Source organism: Lemur catta, chromosome 18, assembly GCF_020740605.2.
Source record: "Lemur catta isolate mLemCat1 chromosome 18, mLemCat1.pri, whole genome shotgun sequence".
NCBI lineage: Eukaryota > Metazoa > Chordata > Mammalia > Primates > Lemuridae > Lemur > Lemur catta.
The window spans coordinates 47,705,479-47,727,880 of record NC_059145.1 but is presented as its reverse complement, the minus strand read 5'-3'; the positions used below and the strand labels follow the sequence as shown (position 1 = coordinate 47,727,880).

At 57.5% G+C, this 22,402-nt stretch overlaps 1 protein-coding gene across 6 annotated transcripts in view; it reads left to right on the top strand.

The window, feature by feature from the left end:
- The window catches only part of LOC123623555 (phosphofructokinase, platelet), a 45,173-nt gene extending 23,172 nt beyond the window's left edge, over nucleotides 1-22,001 (top strand). For 3 of the 6 annotated variants that reach the window (XM_045530759.1, XM_045530761.1, XM_045530760.1), the window contains 17 exons: nucleotides 685-729; nucleotides 966-1,074; nucleotides 2,154-2,249; nucleotides 3,503-3,595; nucleotides 4,073-4,198; nucleotides 5,428-5,492; nucleotides 5,848-5,917; nucleotides 6,139-6,285; nucleotides 6,567-6,637; nucleotides 7,262-7,349; nucleotides 7,973-8,125; nucleotides 15,035-15,199; nucleotides 16,557-16,618; nucleotides 17,547-17,658; nucleotides 18,288-18,381; nucleotides 21,289-21,391; nucleotides 21,736-22,001. In XM_045530759.1, coding sequence (XP_045386715.1) covers nucleotides 685-729; nucleotides 966-1,074; nucleotides 2,154-2,249; nucleotides 3,503-3,595; nucleotides 4,073-4,198; nucleotides 5,428-5,492; nucleotides 5,848-5,917; nucleotides 6,139-6,285; nucleotides 6,567-6,637; nucleotides 7,262-7,349; nucleotides 7,973-8,125; nucleotides 15,035-15,199; nucleotides 16,557-16,618; nucleotides 17,547-17,658; nucleotides 18,288-18,381; nucleotides 21,289-21,391; nucleotides 21,736-21,886 — 1,750 coding nt within the window. In that variant the 3' untranslated portion in view covers nucleotides 21,887-22,001. Of the gene's footprint in view, nucleotides 1-684; nucleotides 730-965; nucleotides 1,075-2,153; nucleotides 2,250-3,502; nucleotides 3,596-4,072; nucleotides 4,199-5,427; nucleotides 5,493-5,847; nucleotides 5,918-6,138; nucleotides 6,286-6,566; nucleotides 6,638-7,261; nucleotides 7,350-7,972; nucleotides 8,126-12,567; nucleotides 12,721-15,034; nucleotides 15,200-16,556; nucleotides 16,619-17,546; nucleotides 17,659-17,812; nucleotides 18,383-21,288; nucleotides 21,392-21,735 lie in introns of those variants that run through there. The other 3 variants (XM_045530764.1, XM_045530762.1, XM_045530763.1) reach the window with 3 other exon arrangements.
- The last annotated feature ends 401 nt before the right edge of the window (nucleotides 22,002-22,402 follow it).

Genomic DNA, 22,402 nt, shown 5'->3' with positions numbered 1-22,402 from the left:
GCTCAGGACGGGCGTCGCCAGTGACTCTGTCGGGCACTGAGCGTTTCTGAGGCTCTGTCCTCGGAATCGTGTGAAATAGCAATAGAAGAGGTGTCTCCCAGTTTGTGGGAGCTTGAACCTGGGACATTGAACCCGGGACCCCAAGGGTGGGGCCTCCTGAGCCTCGTGTGTGTCTGTCCTGCTCACGACGCTGCCGCATGGGACAGTCACCCCACAGAGCAAACTCCGCGGCCATCAGAAAACCGCACCATCTCTCTGGGGTTGGGAGGATGCTCGGGGCAGGTGGATTCTTCCATTCCCTGGAAAGACCACAGTCACCGGCGTTAAGCTGACTCCAAGACACTCACAGCCATCGTTTATGTGGGACACATCCGGCCTCTGGTTCTTGATGAAGTCGCTGACTGTGGCCAGCTCAGTGGTTCCCCAGGAAAGAGGACAGGAGAGTCCCAGCGTGTGGGTGTGAGTGTGTCTTGGGGCACAGGCAGGGAGATGCAACCCGGAACTGGCAGGTACAGCTGCTGCCCCAGCCCCTTCGCTCGTGAGAGTCTGACGCACTACGTCAGTAGCATTTGTGTTTGTGGGTAGCGGGTCACTCTCTGGGAGCCCAGGGACCTGCGGCCGTCGGGGTGCAGGTGAAGCACTTAGCAGCAGTGACAAGTGACGTCCCCTTTCTTTCTCTTCCAGCCACCAGAGGACCTTCGTTCTCGAGGTCATGGGGAGGCACTGTGGGTGCGTATCTGCGGGCCCTGTCGCGGGGAGGAGCTGGGTGTTGTCCCCTCCCCTGCCCTGCACCCCACATCGGGAATCGCCCGGGGGGCTCACAGAGGGGCCGGCATTTCTGGCTCATATTCCAGGGTCACATCTGCCTAGATTTGTCACTGAGCTCGGCCGCCCCAAGCTGGCCCCACCAGACGCGTCCCCCTCGGTAAGAACCCCCCGTCGACGCTGCTGCTGTGTCCTCGTAGGTACCTGGCCCTGGTGAGCGCGCTGGCCTGCGGCGCCGACTGGGTGTTCCTCCCGGAGTCCCCGCCCGAGGAGCGCTGGGAGGAGCACCTGTGCCTCAAACTCTCAGAGGTAACTCGTGCCTGTCCGCCGGTTACCACGGTTACGGCCACATCGCTTTCACTAGGATGCGTAACGGCCCTTAGCATGTTCATGTTGGACAGCGCTTTCCACAAGCGAGAACTTTCCGGTTGTCAAATGAGGTCAGGCTCTTCCCAGAGATCTTTGTGCGTTGATCAGTCACGTGTCTGTCCACTTCCTAATGTCACCGACGGTCACGCTACCGAGAAGCAGCTGCCACCGTGTGTTTTGCATTCAGAGCAGCAGTCCCAGCTTTCAGTTCAGCCGGTTCCTGTGATTACAGCTCTGAAAAGAAATCAGGGGAGAAAATCTGTTTCCAATGTTTTTTTTTTTTTCGTACCTGATCTTGAACAGGCCTGTGTTTTGCTTCTCCGATTTTAATTCCCCCAACACTTTGTGTTGGGTGTAGAGACGTTTCTTCCAGCTGGGACGTCTCCGCTGCGGTGGGTTTTGGGGCTTGACCGTTGGCTGTCGTGAGCCAAGGTCCCGTCTTCCTTCTGTCCAAGTTTGTTGCGTGTTTGTGTTTCCTGCTCTGGGCTGTGAGCACGGGGCAAGTCTCTCTCTAAGAAGGCTGATGCTTAAGGCAGAAGACGTCTCTTTTAGGACCATGCTTAGCATTTGAGCAGAAACCCGAGTGTGTGGCTCGTGTCCCTTCCCTTGTTCTTGTAACCGTCCCTTCAGTGTTCTGTGGCGAACTGCACTAAGCGCCGTGGCCTGGACTAATGTTAGTTGTATTCAGCAAACGCATAAGCAGTGCCAGCCACGAGGGCCATGTGAAAGGAAGTCCTCAGTGAGGTGCAGGGTTGGGGCCGTCATTCGGATTTTAGGTGCTGACTTTAGCTTTGTAGGTGATTTCTTTGGCCGTGTGGTCTTATCTGCCAATCTCGGTGGGTCCCACGGCGTAGAAACTGGGCTGTCAGGTATGACGAGAACAAGAACCTGCTGTGGAAGTTGCTGACTTCTGCCTGCGAAGACGCCAGCTGCATTTGACACGAACTCCTTTGTTTTTGCTGTAGCCGTTGTTAACAACAGAGTAAGAATTCGAGGGCTTTCCTTTTCTGTCTCTTTAGAACCGTGCCCGGAAGAAAAGGCTCAATATCATCATTGTGGCCGAAGGAGCCATTGACATGAAGAATAAGCCCATCACCTCTGAGGAGGTCAAGCAGGTGAGCCCCCCGGCCCCCTTTCTCCCCGGGTCGGGAGCTGCCCCCCAGCAGGGCTCTGGCCTAGGACCCGCCGTCATCACTGGGCATTTTGTTCTCCCTGGTATTTAAAAACGTTTCCACGGTGACTCACGACTCGGACGGCGTGGGAAACACACAGCTTCCCAGCAGAAATAGAGGAGTTCTGGCCGAGTGGCCCCGCGTGGACTTTGTAGTAGAAAGTTGTGGCTCTTAAACGCCAGCAGCTCCGAGATGAGGACTGAGCTCTTGGCAGCCGACCTGGGACAGTGGGAAAAGCTGGTGTCTTCCCGTCCCCGTCCCGCCCCCAGCCTGAAGCACCTGCCGGGCACGTTCTCGCTCACAAAGAGGGTGCTGTGTCGGGCTCAGCGCGTCCTTGCGGCCCTGGAGGTGACAGGCGCCTGCAGGCTCAGTGCCACGATGCTCGCTCAGACCGGCGCCCGCCCGCCTCGGCAGGACTGCTGCAGGCAGGGCCACCGACGGCTCTGGGTCAGGCCTCGGGCCAGGGCAGAAGACGGCGCCAACCGGCTTGGCAAGTCGCTGCTTTGTTACGCTCAGTTACGGCCAGTTAACCACAATACGCGTGTCCTGCCGCTGCCAACAGCAGCTCTGCACATGGGTGTTCAAACACGGGCAGATCCTGCGAAAGACGTCTGCCAGTGTTTGTGAGAAGCAGTCAACAAAGTCCGGGCAAAGGTTTCTTTCCCGCTGCAGTGACATGAAACCGTGGAACAGGGGACCAAGGAGGAGCCATGGCTTTGACGCCCCCAGCCCCGCTGTGTGAGGGAGGAGCCAGTGGGGTGCAGGGCGAGGTGGCCGGGACAAGTCACCGCGGGCCTGTGCGTGGCCTGGCGCTGAGGGGGTCGTGCTTTGCAAATCAGAGCTGTACGAATGCCAGGTGGTTAAAGGGAAATGTTACATATTTACAAAATATAAGTAAGACTTCAAATAGAAGCTACTGAAGCTGTTTTCAAAAAATCAAGTTACTTATGTTCATTTGCAAGGATGGCAGATAAAGGTTTTGTTTTGCTAATAAAAGCATTATCTTAAAAGATATGTAGCCATAAATATCAAACTAAACATTCCTTCAGGAAGCAAAATTTAGAACTGATCATTTTTCCCGTTTGGATCTGAAGAAAGGTCAGAAGAGTCTTTCTCGCACCCCCCACCCGCTTCCCGGCCTGAGCCGCTGCGCCCGGTCAGGGCTCCGTGTGTCCTGACGGGGTGTTTCCTTGCAGCTTGTGGTCAGGCAGCTGGGCTACGACACACGCGTGACCATCCTGGGACACGTGCAGAGAGGAGGGACGCCCTCGGCGTTCGACAGGATCCTGGTGAGCGGGGGCAGGGCCGGGCGTTTTCGCGGGACTCTGGGGGCCGGTCCACGGGAAGGCTGGCTGGGCGCTCACCCCCAGAGGTGCCGGTGCCCCGTGACCTTCTCTTAAAGGTCCTTTGAGACTTGCTAGCGTGGGGGGTCCCTAGGCCTGTGGGTGCTCAGACACGGGGAGCAGAGCCACCTGCCACCTGCCCCCGGGGCTGTTCCCAGCGTGAGAATGGAGCCCGGCTGGGGCAGCAGGAGCCGCAAGGCCAGTTCTCTGTTCCCGACGCTTCTCTGTCCACGTGGGCCGACCTTCCCTCTGCCCCTGCCCTGCTGGTCCTCGTGGAACTGCAGTCACTTTGCTGCAGAGTGGCCGGGTGGGGCGGGCTGCGGGCACCCGCCTGGGACCAGGGAGAAAGCAGGAGCTGCCTCCTGCCGCTGCGGGGAGGACAGGACGTGGGCTGCCCGTGACCGGCACGGATGTCGTCCCCAGGCCAGCCGCATGGGGGTGGCGGCGGTCATCGCCCTGCTGGAGGCCACCCCCGAGACACCGGCCTGCGTCGTGTCACTGAGCGGGAACCACACCGTGCGCCTGCCGCTGATGGAGTGCGTGCAGATGGTGAGCGGGGACCGGCTGCCCTGTGGCCGGGGTGGGAGGTGCGGTGGGGACAGATGCTGCTGTCAGGCCGGGACTCGGGGGCTGAACGGCCTTTTTGAGAACGGTGGGCTGCCCCTGGGGGTGGCAGGAGGCTCCTGTCCCCCCCCTGCACCTGTGAGACTGCAGGGAAGTGGCCCTGGAGAGACCTGCTGTGTCCTGTCCCGGGGGGAGTGTGGCCTGGCTCAGCGGCTCCAGGGTCAGCCTCCTCCCGTCCCCCCATCCCTGAGGCCATCGGTTACTGGTGCCACCACGGGAGTGTCTGAGAGGGAGGAAGACGGAGCCATAAGCCCCAGCGACTGACCAGCAGGCGGAGGCCTGGAGTCAGCGAGTTAGAAACTGTTGCCTTTTATTTCCCAAAGCGAAATTCATGGCTCTCGTGTCCTTTAGTTTTGCAGTGGCCCCGAGCTGTGTGCCTGTTATAACCTAGGCAGAGAAGTAACTGAGTAATGGGACAGGGGGCTTGTTGAAAGTGACCTTGGAAACGTAACTTCAGAAGCCCATGTCTGTTCCACATGTGTGTGTGTGTGCATGCCTGTGGGAGCGTGTGTGGTGATGCGTGTGTGTTGCAAGTGTGAGGGCAGAGTGTGGCACTGCGGTGCAGTGCGCTTGCTCCGGGCCACGTCCCCGTCTCATGTCTCAGTGTGGAGTCGGACGTGGCAGGTCCAACCCGCTCGTCCCTCCGACCGTCCTTCCGGGGCTTTGGTGGTGAGAGCGGGAGTGGCCAGTCCCTTGGGGCCGCTGTTGGTCAGGGGTTTCCAAGGGTTTCCACGTGAAGCAGGGGTGTTTCCTCATCACACAGACGAGGAAACTCAAGTTCAGAGACAGGAATAACCTGCCCAAGACCCTGCAGCTCCCGGGGCGGCCGGGGCCCTGCGCCCCCCATGGCCGCTGTGACCTTGCTCAGTCCCCAGCCCCCAGCAAGGCCAGGTGTCGTGTTCTGTTTTCCCACCGGAATCAGATTGAGAACCTTCCAGAGCCTTGCCGGGGAGGGTCATTTGCTCCAGGTTTGCTCTCGTGAGGCCAAAGCCTCAGGGTTTCGTGGCCACGAGCAGCAGGTACCACCTCCTCGCCCGGGGCCTCCGCGCTCCGACCCCCGGCTGCGCAGTGAAGGGTCCGGCGCGGGCGTGGGGGGGATCCAGGCGTGGAAAGGCCGAGTCCTGACACTTTCTTGTCAACATTTGTTTTTACAGACCCAGGATGTTCAGAAGGCGATGGACGAGGGAAGGTTCAAAGACGCCGTGCGGCTCCGCGGGAGGTGAGGCGCCGTGAACAAAGCCCCAGGGCTGGGTTACGGGCACGTGCTCCTCGGGCCGGGCCGCGAGAACGTGCCCAGAGGTTGGGCCTTTTCTCTCTCGATGTCGGGCAACACGCAGGCGCTGTCTGTGCAGGTTGAAGGCCCAGGTGATAGTTAGAAATTTTTTTTAATCTGTTGGTTTTTTCTGGCAAGATCCAGGGTTGTTCGGAGCTAAGGACGTGAGGGTCCGAGGTCACGGGTCACAGACCTGCCTCGAGTGCGCTTGCTGTTCCGCGTGGCCCCTTCTCCCCAGACGCGGCCCCTCCTGCCGCGTCCTCGATTCCCACTCTGGGCCGACCGCGTCCTTTCCTTTCAGGAGCTTCGAGGGCAACCTGAACACCTACAAGCGTCTGGCCATCAAGCTGCCGGACGACCAGATCCCAAAGGTAGGCAGCCTCGCCCCCCTCCGCCCGGGGGACACAGGCCCAGCCCCAACGTCACTCCTGGAAGGTCACCCTGACCCCTGGCGGACCTTCCTCCCTGGCCACCATCCCCGTGTGGCACGAGGCCCCGTCTCCCGGCCTGGCGCCGCGTGGGCCACTGCGGGTGTGCGGCGTGTGGGACTCAGACACGCTGGTGACCCGGCACCGCCACCTCCTGCTTGCAGAGCAATTGCAACGTGGCCGTCATCAACGTGGGGGCGCCCGCGGCGGGGATGAACGCGGCCGTGCGCGCGGCCGTGCGTGTGGGCATCGCCGACGGCCACAGGATGCTCGCGATCTACGACGGCTTCGACGGCTTCGCCAAAGGCCAGGTGAGTAGCCCAGGGGGGCCGCGGGCAGGTGTACGCCGGGGTCTGGGCCTCACTGCGAGCCGTGGTGCACGGCGCCCTGGAGTTCTCGGGTAGTCGTTGCCGGGGACCCGTCACGTCCCGGCACGCTGGGCATCCCACGACAGCATCTCGCGGCCCCGCGTGCCCTGCAGACCTCGCGGGAAGGCAGCAGTCGGAGCTGCAGCAGTCGGAGCTCTCTGTCAATGGTTCTGCCTCCCTTGTCTTTCCTCACTTTCGCCGCCTCGTTCTCTGTTTCTCGTTAGATCAAAGAAATCGGCTGGACTGACGTTGGTGGCTGGACGGGCCAAGGCGGGTCCATTCTTGGGACAAAACGGTAATTTCCAAACCTTGACTCCCGACCTGCTCTTTCGGAAGAGGAACAAGCCGATTCCGGGAGAGAATCGCGGGTGTCCTGAGACTTCTGTGTCCTATGAAATGTGCCTGAAGGATGCGACTTGGGGAGGTTACCGTCCTCAGTCCAGGAAATAAGGAATTGTTGTCCAGGAAGTCCCCTGAGGTCACAGGGGTGACGGGTGCCACTAAGGCTTGGTCACTGCACCGTAAACAAGCCCAAAGCACCGTCCACGGTGGGTCAGTGTTGGTGGGAACAGCAGCTCTGCCACCCGGCAATTCTGGCATAAAAATGTCTTTTTCTGAATCACAGTAAGCTTCAGCGTCCTATGTAGCTGCAGCTGATGGGATATTTTAATGTAGATTAAACGTACGATTTCTCCCCTTTGAGATGAGATTCCTGGCCACTCCTGCCTAGTGCAGCCCTGCCGCTGTCTGCCCCACGACGGCAAGAGGGGAACAGTCCACCCGCCGCTCCTCGGTGCCACGGACGGGGAGCGTGGCCGGGCAGGCAGCGTGGCCCCTGCGGGTTTCCAGCATGACGTGTGTCATGCGCTGGGTGGGGCGGGCGGCGTCTGACCTCCCCTCCCGACTGGGCTGTCCTCAGGGTTCTACCCGGGAAGTACCTGGAGGCGATCGCCACGCAGATGCGCACCCACAACATCCACGCCCTGCTGATCATCGGCGGCTTTGAGGTAGGTCCCTGCGCCCTGCCCGGGGGGCTCCCACGAGCTCAGCACGCGCTGGTGCCCTCGAGACCCGATTCCAGGGTCCCTGCCCCGGTGCTGCTGGCCGGCTGCAGCTCGGCAGTGACCGGTGGTGACAGTGGGCCAGCCCCGTCAGGAAGCCAGAGCTGCACGGTCCCCGCCTGGCCCCTCTGTTCAGGGAGCTGGTGGGTTTCAAATCTGATGACGCGATGCCGACTCTCGAATTTGCTGTCCTTTGGCTTTGGCTGCTCCGCGAGTCAGGTAGTCTAGACCTTAGTAAATCACATATCAGATTGAGTCCTCATTTTTTTTCTATTTAGCAAAGAAAATAGTTCTATGACAACCTTTTGGTTTTCTTTAAAGAAAATGGAAGAACCTCAAATGGTCAGACTGTTACTGATAAGAGATGTAATCTCCCTTCCAAGTGACCATGTCCTGTCTCCTCCTCTGTGCTTAAAACCCGCGTGTCCCGGTCTGTGATCCTGACGTGGCTCTGTTGGTTTCCTAGCGTCCCTGGTCCCCAGAGTCCTCCCCAGGAGCGGAGCCTCCCGCGACGTCCCCGCCCCTCCCTCCCCCTTCCGCCCCCACGACCTCCCGCACTTGTCTGACAGGCCTACCTGGGACTCCTAGAACTGTCCGCGGCCCGGGAGCAACACGAGGAGTTCTGTGTCCCCATGGTCATGGTTCCGGCCACCGTCTCCAACAACGTGCCCGGTTCCGATTTCAGCATCGGGGCAGACACGGCTCTGAACACGATCACGGACGTAAGTGGGTGTGTGCCCAGCAAGGCAGGCGCGGCGACACTAACCTCGGGCCAGGCCCTTTTATCTGCCAGTGACTAGAAAGGGCCGCGTGCCGTCCCCCTCACAGGGACCCCAGTGACAGCCAGCCTTCACGCTTTGTTCCAGAAAAGTGTGAAAAGTTCCTTAGGCTCTGAACATCTCTGATCTAGCTCACAAAACTTTCACCGTCTCTTTTTCTGTGGGGCTGCAGGGATGACAAACCCCTCCCTGCCAAGACTCCTTAAGAGACAGCAGCTGTAGCTCTAGGAGTATTTTCTGATTTGGATAATCATTAAAAAATTTTTTTGAGGTTTTTTTTTTTTTGTTTTTTTTTTTTTAGCTTTTCAATGCTCCAAATTTACCTTTGGGCCTATAACACCTACTATAAATCCTGGGTCCAAGGGCCTCTACTTTGATGTTTATTTTTTTTGTTTTGTTTTGTTTTGTTTTTTTTGGAGACAGAGTCTTACTCTGTTGCCCGGGCTAGAGTGCCGTGGTGTCAGCCTAGCTCACAGCAACCTCAAACTCCTGGGCTCAAGCGATCCTCCTGCCTCAGCCTCCCGAGTAGCTGGGATTACAGGCATGCGCTACCATGCCCAGCTAATTTTTTATCTATATATATTTTTAGCTGTCCAGATAATTTCTTTCTATTTTTAGTAGAGATGGGGTCTTGCTCTTGCTCAGGCTGGTCTCGAACTCCTGACCCCAAGTGATCCACCCGCCTCGGCCTCCTAGAGTGCTAGGATTACAATCATGAGCCATAATGCCCAGCCTACCTTGATGTTTAAAAGTAAAAATTAAACTAGATATTTTATAATTTTATTCATTGACCTGAATCCACTGTTTGCATTTATTAAATATTTGGTCTTGGCTGTAAACGTCATTTTCCCCTTTGTAAATCGGGGATAGTAAATTACATCTAAGATGATATTGATGGAATTTTAGTATTTTTCCAAGAGGCAGTAACAAAACATAGAAACATATTCTTATATTTGTCAATCACACTTGGTAATTCACATGGAAATTTGAAGATCAGTAGCTAACACAGAATGCTTTTTCTAAAATTTAATTATACAATTTTTTATAATTCTCAAGTTCCAATTTTCCCTGTGAGACCTAGTTTTTGTCAATGTTTTTCTAAGATTTTTTTTTTTTTTCTGAAGCCCCTGACATCAAAATTATTTCTAGTACTGGTAAATAAAAACCAAAAAGCGGTAAAAAAACAAAACAAAACAAAAAACCAAACAAAAAAAACCAACTCAAATGGTAAGTAATACTTAACACTTGTTTCTTGCTTTTCTGAACTTAAACTTTTTTTTACCTTTTTTACTAAACAAACCTGCCCAGTGTTGTTTATACGTTCACTGGGTTGGGAAGAGACTTAATCGTACTTACTTGGGGTCACTAACCTCTTACGCAGAGGTCACGGCACCTTCCGGCGAGGGGCGTGGCTGCGTGGCTGGTTGTTCTCTGGGTGGTTCTTTATGCTGTGAACGCAAAGATCAGCGTCTTCCACACGATGGGTCTCACCTTTGTTTTTATCGCTTTTACGTGCCTTGGCTAGATCCTGAATGCACCTATGTTGAGCTCGTGGTAGGAGGAATTGGAATTTCCTTTGTCCTAATTGCTGCCTGAGTTAGAGCCGCCCCAGGGTCCGGGCGGGAGTTTGACGTTGTTCACGGCTGAGACCTGGCAGGTGCTGGGCTCCTGGGGGCGGTGGCTCTGCACTTTCAGGCACCAAGAAAAGATTCTCTCTATAATTCCAGGGTTCTCTGCCATAAAGAACTCTTTTTTTCAAATTATAAATATATAAACGTGTAGCATCGAAAATTTAAGAACCAAAATCAATAGGGAAAAAGAAATTCAACATCCATCTCACTTCTCTTTTACGTCCCTTAGAGGGATTTTGTGATTTATGATGTGATTTTTAAAAATTCAGTTTTTCATTCGAGTTTCTCAGAGCTAGGCTAGCCGATCATAACGTCCGAGAAGGAAAAGGCACGAGCAGGTCTGTCCTCGCTGCTGGCCCGGGGCATGGCTGTCCTTGGTAAGGGGACGAGTGTGTCCCCTGCTGCCAGCGCTGTCCCCGGGGCTTCGAGGAGTGGGGTCCCCTGTCAGTGGCTGCGGTTCTGGTTCCATGGTGGGTGAGGGACGCTGGGCGGGTGGGACAACCTCGGCGAATGCCGTGACCTCTCAGGAGCCGGGCAGGGGTGGGAAGTGGCCGGGAGTCCCTTGTGCGTCCTGGAGGTGGTCGGACTGAAATACGCACTGGCCTGGCGCCAGCTCCCCCCAGAGTTCTGTTCAGTGAGGCCAGAGCGACCTTGTGTCCTTCCGAGTAGGTTTGGGTTTGGGTCTATACGAGGCTCGCCGGCCGTGAGAAGCAAAGGGGCTGGCGGCGTCCCTGGGAAACAAGGTGTGCAGTGACCCGACGCGAGGTCGCCGTCCGGTGGGTGAGGAAGCCCTCGGCGAGGACCCACGTGGGTCACCGTCCGGTCACCCGCCTTCTCAGCAGCTCCAAACAGGTGTCCCAGACAGGCCCCTGCAGGCCACGGCCAGAGGGTCCCTGCGCTCACGTCCAGGCGCTCTGTTCACCGTGGTTCGTAACGTGGCCCGGGGAGCACTGAGGACAGCGATCCGTGGATGTCTCCGGTGCCAGCTGGCCCTTTTGTTCAGAAAGTTCAGTGGTTCTCAGTTGGGGGCGGTCCCCACCCCCAGGGGATATTTGCAAAGTCCAGGGAGGCTTTTGGCTGTCAGAGCTGGGAGAGGGGCTGTCCAGCCGGGGGCGGCCAGAGCTGCCACAGACTGTCCCCCAGTGTGCTCAGCAGTCCCTGCGGCAGCGAGTTCCGGCTTAGACGTCAGCGTGTCGAGCTTGGGAGACCCTGGTGGTCTCGTGCTGTCCCCTAGTGGTCTCAGCTCACAGATGCGTCCCTCCAAACCTCGGTGTGTGCAGCATAGTGGTGACGGGGGCTTCTGGGCAGAACAGAATCGATGAACAGCTCAGAGCAGGCACTGGGAAGTGCTCACGGCGTGGCTGCAGGGCTGCCCCTGGAATTAACTTTCCGAGCATCACATCACTCTGTTCTGGCCCCAAACACACCTGGGCAGGCCCAGGGCTCCCGCCGACGGCCCTGCCGCTGGCCCTGGGTGGGGTCCCGCAGGGAGGGAGGCCGCCGCTGCAGTTTCCCTGCGTGGACGTTGTGCCCAGGGCGGCTCAGTGGAGTTTCAAATGCCTGTCCCTGGAGCCGGGAGCTCCGCGGGGCCGGAGGCTTTTCTTCACCTTTGGAGTCTCACCCTGTCCTGGGCAGGGTCCCCACCCCCACCCACAGTAAAGGGAGTGAAAGCGCTGTCCTAAGGAGCCCCCCAAGTAGCTGTGCACACGGGTCCAGATCCCACCTCCGGCCTGCAGGAGTCTGTCGTCCTGAGTGACGTCCTGTGATAACTGCCACAACCAGAGTCGCGAGGCAGAGCTGGGCTGGGTCACACGCCAGGCTCGGGTGGATGTGGCGGCTGGGGGCTGGGGTCACGCTCTCATGTTGTCCGTGTCCTCCCTGGGCTGCCTGCCTGAGAACTAACCCGTGCAGGTCCACGCCCCACTGCCCAGCCCCCGCCACACGGGCTGCAGGGCTCAGGGGCCGGCATGCGGGGTCCCACCCCGGGGAGGCCTGGGCTCCAGCCTGCACCCACACTCCCGTCTCTGCAGCAGGGCGTGCAGGGCCTCAGGGTAAGAGAGGCGAGTAAAAGACCGAATGGGTCAACCTTGCCACCAGGTGCATTTCAGACACAGCTGTGTGTGCAGCTGCTGGGGTTTCAGAGCAGTGGGGCGGGGACCTGCGTCCTTCCACTAACTCGGTTAACACCCAGGACAGACGGCGAAAGCCTCTGTCCACACCCAGGAACAGCTCACCCTTGTGGCGTCAGAGCCCAGCAGTTTCACTTGGGGTCTTGCTGCTCTGTCCCGCTTTCTGTGAGAATCCGACGGCATGCCTGTCCCCGTGCCTGCCTACAGGTGGCCTCTGCATGGTGATGTCGGTCATTTGATGTTGTCACAGCCATGTTTTCTGTCCCCTACTTACCTGCAGAAGCTCCCAGGAATGGCATTGCACTTAACCTTTCCGACCTAAGGGGCCTTCCTTGCCCCCCGGGAAGCCAAGGACGAGCTGTTCCGCCCCGTGACTAACACGCCGGCCCCACTGCCTGCTGCCTGCTTTGCTGTGCGCTGCGCCCGCTTTGACCCTGCGGTTCCCGGGCCGCGGTCGCCCTGCACCCAGGTGCAGACCTGGAGCGTCCTTTGGCCCCCTTGGCCCGCATGAAAACGCTTCCCCTGGTGACTGCTGCCCTCCCCGCCACCTCCCGGAGCCCAGTGCAGGGCAGGGGACCGGCCGGGCGCCACGCTGACCGCTAACCGCTCGGCCCCGCTGCTGCAGGCTTACCAGGCCGCGTTCACCATCTCGGACGCGCGGGGCCGGCACGAGGAGTTTTGCGTGCCCGTCTGTGTCATTCCCGCTACCATCAGCAACAACGTCCCGGGCACGGACATGAGTCTCGGGTCCGACACCGGCCTGAACACGGTGGTGGAGGTAAGAGCTGCTTCCACTCCTGGAGCCGTTTGTGAGACGGTTTCTCCCGTCCTGAAAGTGAGCCGGACTCCCTGCTCTGTTTCCCTGTGAGCTCGGCTTTTCGGTACCACCGGGCAGAGCGGGACGGACGTTCCCGGCTTCTCTGTCTCGAGGGGAGCCTGTCTGTGCCACCTACAAGTGAGATGTGACACGTGGTCCTTTGGGTGACATTTGCATCCCACCTGAGTGAGGTAGCTGGATCGCAGAGCCGGCCACGGCCACGTGTGGGGGACACGTGGGGGAGTCAGAGACGCCCCCGGCCCCAGTTACCCCCGGCTCTGGAAACCCAGGTCTGTCCTGTCCTGTCCTGGGTTTCTCTCCTTCCAAGTCTCGCTGACGTGCACGTGCCTTAACCCTCGCGCTCCGCACGCGCTTCACAGGTGGGGCATGAGCTCTGCTCCTGCTGGGCGGCTGCGCTTTGCTGCTGGTCCCCAGCCCGTCTGTCACCCCACTTCAGACAGCTTGGCTCCGCGGGGACACGCAGCCCCAGGCACCCGGCCTCCCAGCTCTGAGCGGGGCGAGGCTTCCGCACATCAGAGTCAGGGCTTCTTCCTGCCCTCGTCTTTGCATGTTTGGTTTGCATTTCTTAAAAAAATCCCTGTAGCAAAGGGTTAGTGATGTTGGAACTGCAGCTTGGAGCTCTGCCTCCAGGGGACGCTGCCCAGAGGTCGGCCCTGCCCCTGCCTGCTGTCCCTGAGCTGGGTAGAGGACAGGACCCGCTGTGTCCCTCCTCCCACCTGTGTGCCTGAGTGTCGGGCTGCAGCTGCCCCCGTGCCCGGTCGGCAGTGTGGGGGGCGCTGCGTTTAGCGATCGAGCACATGGGGCAGGAACGGCTCGCTCTGCTCAGAAGAAACCGCTCCGGCCTTCGGCTGCCACTGGGTAACGGGAGAGTATTTAGAAACGGTGCGTTTAAGCTCCGAGCGGAGACAGACTGTCCCAGCCCAGCGTCACTGTTTGTGACTCGGGGCAGACGCAAAGCCGGGCCTGGGCCCCACTCTGGTCTTCCCTCCGTCGGTGGCCTGGCTGGACGGGGACTCAGGCACACGTGGCCTCCCGACAGCGGCCGTGCCAGCCGTGTCCTGCCCCCGAGTGACTGTGACGTCCTCTGAGTTAGCGACAGTGATTTCCCCGCCTGAGGAGGCAGCTGGGGAGGTACAGCCAGAAAAGTCACCCAGGCGGTTTGCACCTGGGGGGGCTCCCACCCCATCCTCCAGGGCAGCGGGGCCTCAGGTAGGGGTGTGATGTGCTCAGGGCTGCCTTGGAGAGCCCGCCCAGACAAACAGGAGCCCCGGAGTCCGGCACCCCAGCCCTGGGACGGGCGGTCCTGGGCCCTTGTGATGCTCGGCTGGTCTCCGCCCTGTCCCCGTGTCAGCGCCACGGTGATCTCTGGGCCCCCGTTGCCCCTGCTGCCCCCGGGCCAGCTCGGGAGGACGCCACGCTGCCCGCCCACTGCAGCACGCACGGGATTTTGAATAAATCAGCTAATTATTTTGGGAGGACAGGAATCCATCAAAGAAACTGGAAGCATAGATTGGGATGATTTTAATCAAGCCTGTGTGCATGGATCAAAGCGCTCTTTTAAATCTAACCCGAAGTATTTCAGTGAAAGTCTCCGCCCTGGTGCTGAGCTTTGGTGCAGACTCGTGTGCTGCCCCCGCAGCCCCGAGCCCCCCACCGTCTCCCCGAGAACCTCGGAGATGAGCTCAGGGAACCCTGACGGCCGCCCTTGACCCGCCGGGGGTGGCCGGTGATGGGGCGTCCATGTCATTCAGGGGCCACACCGTGGGCGCCAGGGCGGGGCTGGTGGCCTGGACTGGTGGGAGGAGGGTGGCGGACGTTTACCTGCAGCCCTGATGCCTGCGTGTGTGGAACACGTCCCTGGCAGACACCTTTGTGTCAGGAGCCACCATCTGCCAAGGGGTGGCGGTGCCATTAGCATGGGGTGACACCCCTGGAGGGTCGCAGGTGACCAAACCCCGACGTCACAGGGAGCTTGTCACGGAAAGGGAAGTGGCCCAGTGAATCCCACCTGCTTAGCCGGTGCTGACGGTAGCTGGAACAGGTCCAAAAGCCAGAGCAGAGTCATGTCCCAGGTCCCCTCATCTGTGGTGCCCGGGGGGCGGGAGCGGGGGTGGCCGGGCCCCGTCCAGGGTCACGGCAGACACCAGCGGGCGGCTGCAGGTCCTCACCTGTGCCCGGCGCTCTCCACCGCGTGCTGGGCTGGGGCGGGGCTCTGGGCGGAGCCCGCAGTGACCGATGTCTTCCCTGTGCCCAGACGTGCGACCGCATCAAGCAGTCGGCCAGCGGGACCAAGCGCCGCGTGTTCATCATTGAGACCATGGGCGGCTACTGCGGCTACCTGGCCAACATGGGGGGGCTCGCGGCCGGGGCTGACGCCGCCTACATCTTCGAGGAGCCTTTTGACATCCGAGACCTGCAGGTACGAGGGGGCTTGGCCTCGTCCTCGCGGGGCTGCTGCAGGCGCCGTGGCCTCGGCGGGTGTCTACCCGGCTCCGGTGGGGCTGGAGATGGGGTCGCAGATGTGACCAGCTTGTGCACCGCGTCCTGCACCTGCTGTGCCCAGCGTTTACCTGGGCGTCGGGTGTGACGACACAGGCTTAGACCTTCTGTCTGTGAATAAGTGGTTCAGTCAGTCGTGTCCTCGTCGTTTTTCTTATGTGTGTCGTGAACCACTTAACGGCGACACTGACTTGTTTTGTCGGATCTGACGCCTAAGGCTGCTTCTCTGGGGCTTTGGAACGTTCACGGCCGGCCCAGACTCGTGGCGTCGTGTCTGAGGTCGGCGGGGGTTGCAGCAGCTGGAGGAACTTCCTCCCCGGAGCACCCAGGAGAAGCAGCCGTTGTCCGCTGCGAAAGGCCACGTTTAACTGGGGGCTGCGCGGTGCCACACGCAGGTGGCCGGAGCTGTGGGGACGGTGATGTCCCTGCTGTGGGTGGGGAAGGCGCACGTGTAGCCAGTTAGAAACGAACAGGAACCAAACTTGCCGCTTCTCCCTGCTGCGAGTGGCTTTTAGAACGTGTGTCTGTTATCTTTCAGCATTAGCTGACTTTGTCATTTAGAGCGGCTTTAGGTTCAGAGCACAACTGAGCCGAAGGTGCACTGGAGACGGCCCCTCCCCCGTCCCCTGCCGCCACACCCCCAGACTGGTCCCCTGTCCCTGTGGATGAGCCGCCACCAACACATGGTCTCCACCATCGTGGTGGCCCAGGGGCTCGCTCTGGGGCTGCTGCTGCTGAATCTCCAGGTCTGATGCGGCGTCTGCTTCTACACGGGCAGAGGAGGTGGCCGGAGGTTACTGGCGAAGGGCTGGTTCCACAGAGCCGCTTCGGGTCCTGGTTCGTGGCCCGCCCAGGCGTGGCCAGAGCCCCCTCGGGCTGCTGGATGGGGGAGAGCCGGGGCGCAGGGCAGCTTGGCAGAAGGTGGGCGGTCGGGCAGCGGGAGGTTCTTTTCCTGGGAGAGAGCTGGGAAGGTGGGGAATAGGAGATAAACGTGCCAGCGTCAGGCAAGTGCCCAGCATAAAGTCCGCGTTGTGAGGGCTACCTGTGTGCGCTGGGACACGTTTCTTGTGAGTTCCATGGCACCTTATTGTCACTGCCGTTGTGTTTATCAACACCCGATGTTTCCTTATTGGTCTCCACAAACACACGAGCTGCAGAACAGCTGCCTCGTGTGTCCTCCCGGCTGCGATTGCTCCAGCGCTGATGGCCGTGCACCCCCCGGCACACAGGCGCTTGGCCCAAGTTTACCGTCTGATTAACCAAACGCTCTTTTGCAGTCCAACGTGGAGCACCTGACAGAGAAGATGAAGACCACCATCCAGAGGGGCCTTGTGCTCAGGTAATGGGAACCCCCTTGTCACCTTACTTTCATTCTAGACTAAGCTGAGTCAATTCCCCGGTTCTCACTATGGTGACTGAAGAGATTCGGACGTAGAGTCACGGTGCCTTGTGTTAAAACGTGCCTGCCTTTAAATAATTAGAGGGGGAGTTTTAAAATTTATTTTTGCTTCGGTAGTCTGTAATTTTTTAAAGGTGTCTCCAGTCATTTCCTTAATTAAGCCCCTGGCCTTTATGAAGAAGGAGGAAAATACAGTTGTCCCCTCCTATCCGTGGGGGACACGTGCCAAGCCCCCCAGGGGACGCCTGACATGCCTACAGGACCGGCCCCAGTGTAGACGGTTTCCTTGATCTGACAACCGGGGTGGCCGCAGAGGGACGGTCCGGCAGGAGGTGGAGACGGGGTGGGGACGATCTGACAACCGGGGTGGCCGCAGAGGGACGGTCCGGCAGGAGGTGGAGACGGGGTGGGGACGATCTGACAATCGGGGTGGCCGCAGAGGGACGGTCCGGCAGGAGGTGGAGACGGGGTGGGGACGATCTGACAACCGGGGTGGCCGCAGAGGGACGGTCCGGCAGGAGGTGGAGACGGGGTGGGCACGCGGGACGGGGGTGACTTGGGTCCCGCCCGCGCGGAGTCACCACGCTGCTCGGCGCACAAACTGACACTTGGACCATTCCAGAAATAGACAGTATTTAATACTTTCGGACCTCGGCTGCCCCGGGTAACTGCAGCCGCACAACCCGGGCCGGGCCCTGCTGTCTGTGGGGTCCGCGAGGGCCCGGGTACCGGGGGGGGGGGGGGGGGCGTGGCGGCGGCCACGTGCTCCGGCGTCCCCCACCCCCCGGGAGCCGTGCCTGGCCACCTGCGCATGCGCGGCCAGAGGCCCCGCCCCAGAAACGCGCCCGGCTACTTCCGTGCGTTGCAGGAACGAGAGCTGCAGCGAGAACTACACGACCGACTTCATCTACCAGCTGTACTCGGAGGAGGGCAGGGGCGTGTTCGACTGCAGGAAGAACGTGCTGGGCCACATGCAGCAGGTGCGCCGGGCGGGGGGACGCTCGGGGACGCTCGGGGCCGCGTCCCGGCGCCTCCTGGGACGGGTCAAACGCCCGAGCTCGTGGGGCGGCACGAACCGCCGCTGATCCGCACGCGGGCGCCCTTCCCTCGTGACCCCCGGCCCTTGTCGCGTAGGGACTGTTAAGCCGGGGCCCAGTGATCGATTCCACAGGGCTCGTGAATCCCAGGATCGTGCGATGAACGTGGGCGAGGTGTTTCTGTGAGAGCGAGTCCACAGGTTATCAGCGTCTTGGGGGAATTGTGACCTGCCCACGCCCACAGCGAGTGCAGAAATCCTCGTGTGAGATTCCAAAGGTTGAGACTGGCGTAGGTGACTGGAACCCGCGTCTCACCAGGGAAGGCGCCGTGATACCCGCGCACCAGGCTGAGTTCAGGCTGCCGGGACCACAGAGTTTTGCTTTGTTTTATCTTGGCTATACACAAAAAGAAATATGCAAAAACAAGAGAAAAAAAAAACCATACTTACACATTGGAGTGTTTTACAAATGTGAATTTTTTTTAAAAAATAGACATTGTGACTCTGATTTAATTTTTAAAAATAAAGTGTTGTCGTGTAACTAATATCTCTTGTGACTTTAACCACCAACAGGGTGGGGCACCTTCTCCGTTTGACAGAAACTTTGGAACCAAGATCTCCGCCAGAGCCATGGAGTGGATCACCTCGAAACTGAAGGAGTTCAAAGGTACGCGGTCCAGGGCGGGATGGCTGAGGCCGGGAGGCGGCGCCCGGCCCTCTCCTTAGGGTCCCCACCGAGCTCTGTGGGGCAGCAGTGATTTACTCCTGCTAGACTGAGTGTTGCTGTCTGTGACTGTGAAGCTCATGAAGAAATATGATTAAGATGAAATGCTTTGTCCCTGCTTATCAGGGACGGAGACAGTTAATTTTGCAGCTTTCTTGCTCCTTCCTGGCCAGGAAGTCGCGGTGCACACACTGGACTGTAAAATGTGACCTTTATTTCTTTGGCCACATGGAACACTTAATGCTCTCACCTAAGATACTTCAGACTTATTATGCCGAGGGTCTCAGACCAAACAGTAGCTCCGGAGCTATCTAGCCTCCCTTCCTCCCCTGCGAAACCTAAGCACGTCTGTCCCCACTTGTGTCTTACCTACTCAGATTGCTGCGGCCCCACCCCCTTGTTCCCTGGGCGCGTCCACCCTGGCCTGGGTGTCCTCGTGTCTGCCCACACGCCACCTGGCACACGCAGGGCTCCTGGGACGCGTCATAGAAACCCTGGGTGGTTCCCACACGCCCTGCGGGCTGTGCTGTGCCCCAGCTCTCGCCGCCCTCAGACCTTCACTGCGCAGGTGTGAGACGGTCTCACGGTGCTGAGGGAAGCGGCGGGGTCTTACGTGTTTGCTGAGCTTCCTGTTTTACTGTGAGCTGCCCAAGTATTGACTGTTCTATTGGTTGGTTAGGTTTAGCTTGTCAACCACACATTGCAAACACGCCTCTCCATCGTGCGGCAGGCCTTGCCCTTTTTTCTAAGTTGTCTTTCAGGGAATTCGTCCTAATGGTAACTCAGTGCATTTACCAACCTTTTCCTTTAGAGGTTGAGTTTATTCTCCATTTCTCTTTAGTTCTTTAATCCACTCGGTATGAAGTTTAAGGTCTAACTTCATCTTCTCCGATGTGGATAACCAATTACCTGGGTGCCATTTATTTAAAATAATTCAGTGCAGTGTAATTTCTATCACAGACGAGGTCTCTGAATGAAGGAGCTACTGCCAGGTTAGTTGGTTCCCTGCAGTGAACCCCTGTCCTGCCTTCTCCTGTCCTGGTCGTCCTCAGCCCTCTGAACAGTCACAGAAATAGGGTCGGACTGTCAAGGGCCACCAAAATTCTGGTGGGTTTTTTTCTTTTTTTTTTTTGGTGGGGGAGCTGCATTTAATCGAACCATTTGGAAGAAGAATTGACATTTTTACAATATTGAACTTTGTAATTCGTGAACACTGTACCCTTTTCCATATATTTAGACCTTTTATTTTTTCCCATAAAGATCTTGTGTATCTTTTGGTAGGTTTATTTCTAGGTTTTTGATTTTTTAAAAAATACATTGTAAGTGGTATTTAATTCTTTTTAATCGCTCCTATATAGAAATACAAGAAAACAAACAGTTGTTTTTCAATTGGCACTGTTTCTGGCCTGAATGCTAGCACTTACCTGCGGATTCATTTTGTTCTTTATGCCCACATTCACCACTGCCAGGGGGCCGCACTCCTGTCTCCTGTCGCAGCCTCTCCATCTGCCCCTGTACCTGCCGGTGGGCTGCGCATCACTGCGCCTGTCCCCGTGAGCCTGAGCAGTCACCGGGTGGCAGGACTCCACCTGGGCTCTGCCACAGTGGGGACAGACCCTGCTGTCAGCACTTCTCGGCCAAGAATTCTTAATACTGAGCTGGCATCTTTCTTTCTGCAATTTAATGTGCGCTGGTCTTTGATAGATGTTCCTTATTAAGTATTTTTAATCATGAAAGGATACTGCATTTTACAAGCATTTTGCATCAAATGAGGCGATCGTTTAGTTTCTGTTTAGCTGACTTTCTAATGTTAAGAGCAGCCCTGAATTCCTGGGATAAATCAACCTGCTCATAACGTGTCATCACCAACTCACCCGCAGCTCTTCTGTGCAGGCCGCTGGCGTCAGCTGCCAGGAGCATCTGCCAGCAGCGTCCCCGTCAAGTGCCGGGTCACATCTGGGGGAGAGGGCCCCCAGAAACAGTGCACGTGGGGGGTTCTGATTTGCTTTCTGGAGGTGTGGTAGGGCCTCCCTGTGAAACCACCCCTCACCACCTCAACTCGTCCTCAAAACTGGACTGCTGAATGGATTTCCCTCAGGCTGAGAGAGAACGATTCCTGTTTTTAGTCAATTTTGTAAGTCACATTTTGAAGTAACATTTTCCATGAAACATTCATCTAAATTTTCAAAAGTATTGGCACAAGATTGTTCATAATATTCCTTTCTTTTTAATGCCTGAAACATTTCTAGTCCCCACTTGCTCCTGAGAGTCGCTGTTTCTGCCATTGTTTTTCTCACTCCCTCTCTGTTGCTGTGATCAAAGTCTGACTGATAAAAATGGCACACTCTATTAAAAATGTAAATAGTTTCAACCTGATTTTAGTTTTCTCAAAAAACTGACTTTTGGTTTTGATTCTAATAGTTTGTCTACATCAATTTCTGCTTTTTTTTTGGATTTATTTTCTTTTGCCAATTTAGCTATGAATGCTTCTCGCTAACTTTTAGCCTCTCCATGGGTGCACTCATGAGCATAAATTTATTAGTATTAAACTATTTCAGTATTTAGTGAAATATGTATTCACGTCTGCTGTAAAAACACAACAAACACCTCCTCTCCAGGATCCCTCCTCCCTGGTGGCCGGAGCCCCTGGGGGGAGCAGAGCCGCCGGGGAAGGCCCCTGGCTCCCAGCCGGGTCAGGGTGGGGCTGAGGAGTCTGATTTCTTCTCCCCACATGACTTTGCTCCCTGATTAGGAACTTTCTTCTCCCTCGAGTTTCCTTCCTTCACGTGCTGTCCTCTGCCCCACGGATGTGATGCTGTTAGTTCTCAGACCTCTTTTTAACTTTTATAGGAAAAAGATTTGTTACGGACGATTCTGTCTGTGTGCTGGGAATAAGCAAAAGAAACGTTCTCTTTCAACCCATAGCAGAGCTGAAGAAGGAAACGGACTTCGAGTAAGTGAACGAGACCCTAAGTCCGAGCCCGCTGCCCGGGGCGGGGAGGACGGGCTGGGGTCCCGGCGTGTCCCTGGCAGGGGCTGCAGCTCACTCAGGTGGGCAAAGGGACCTAGGGAGGCACTGGCTTTCCCGAAGCCGAGTGAAAAAATACTAGACTTTGAGAAATGGGGCAGAATTTAGAAAAATGAAAGTAATTGTTTCATTTTCCCTGTGAAAATGGCTTCCTCCTCCCACTCACTTAGCCGACCCCCCAAAGGCCACCATCTTGGCGGGGTTGTCCCCACGCGGTGGGGCTGTCCCCTAGCGGCCGACGCGGCACTCACTCCTGCCTCCCTCGCCAGGCACAGGATCCCCAAAGAGCAGTGGTGGCTGAAGCTGCGGCCGCTCATGAAGATCCTGGCCAAGTACAAGACGAGCTACGACGTGTCGGACGCGGGCCAGATGGAGCACGTGTATTACCGCAGCACACACGGGGAGCCCGCCGCCATCTGACCACGCGTCCCGGGAGGAGGCCTGGAACTCACCGGGGACCGTCCTTTTTTGTAACATTAAGTTATTTATTGGCACTTTAGTACCTAACCCGAGAGCACCCGTCACCCTGTGTCTTCCCCCCGTGTCTTCCCCCCGTCAGACCCCCCCCCCCCCCCCAGTGTGCGCTGCCTACTGTGCTCACGTCCCTGCTGCAGAACGTGTTTATCGAGTAGATTAAACGTTTGGCTAAAACCCCACCTAGTGCTCGGTTGTTTTTTTAAGCAGTTCAAAACCTCTGGCTACTGAAGGTTTCTCGGCAGTCTTGAGGGAGAGATTAGCAAAATATTTCTATAATAACTGAACTAGGCAAGGAGAAAATCATAAAAGGAGAACAAAGCCAGGATTATGACAAGTGGCAAATATGTAACAGCACGTAAACACAAACTCCCCCTTGGCTGTGCTGAACGGCTGCGGGGCGAGGACGCCCGGGCCTCGGGCTGTGGCAGGGGGGGTCACTCGAGCCAGGCTCGAGCTCTG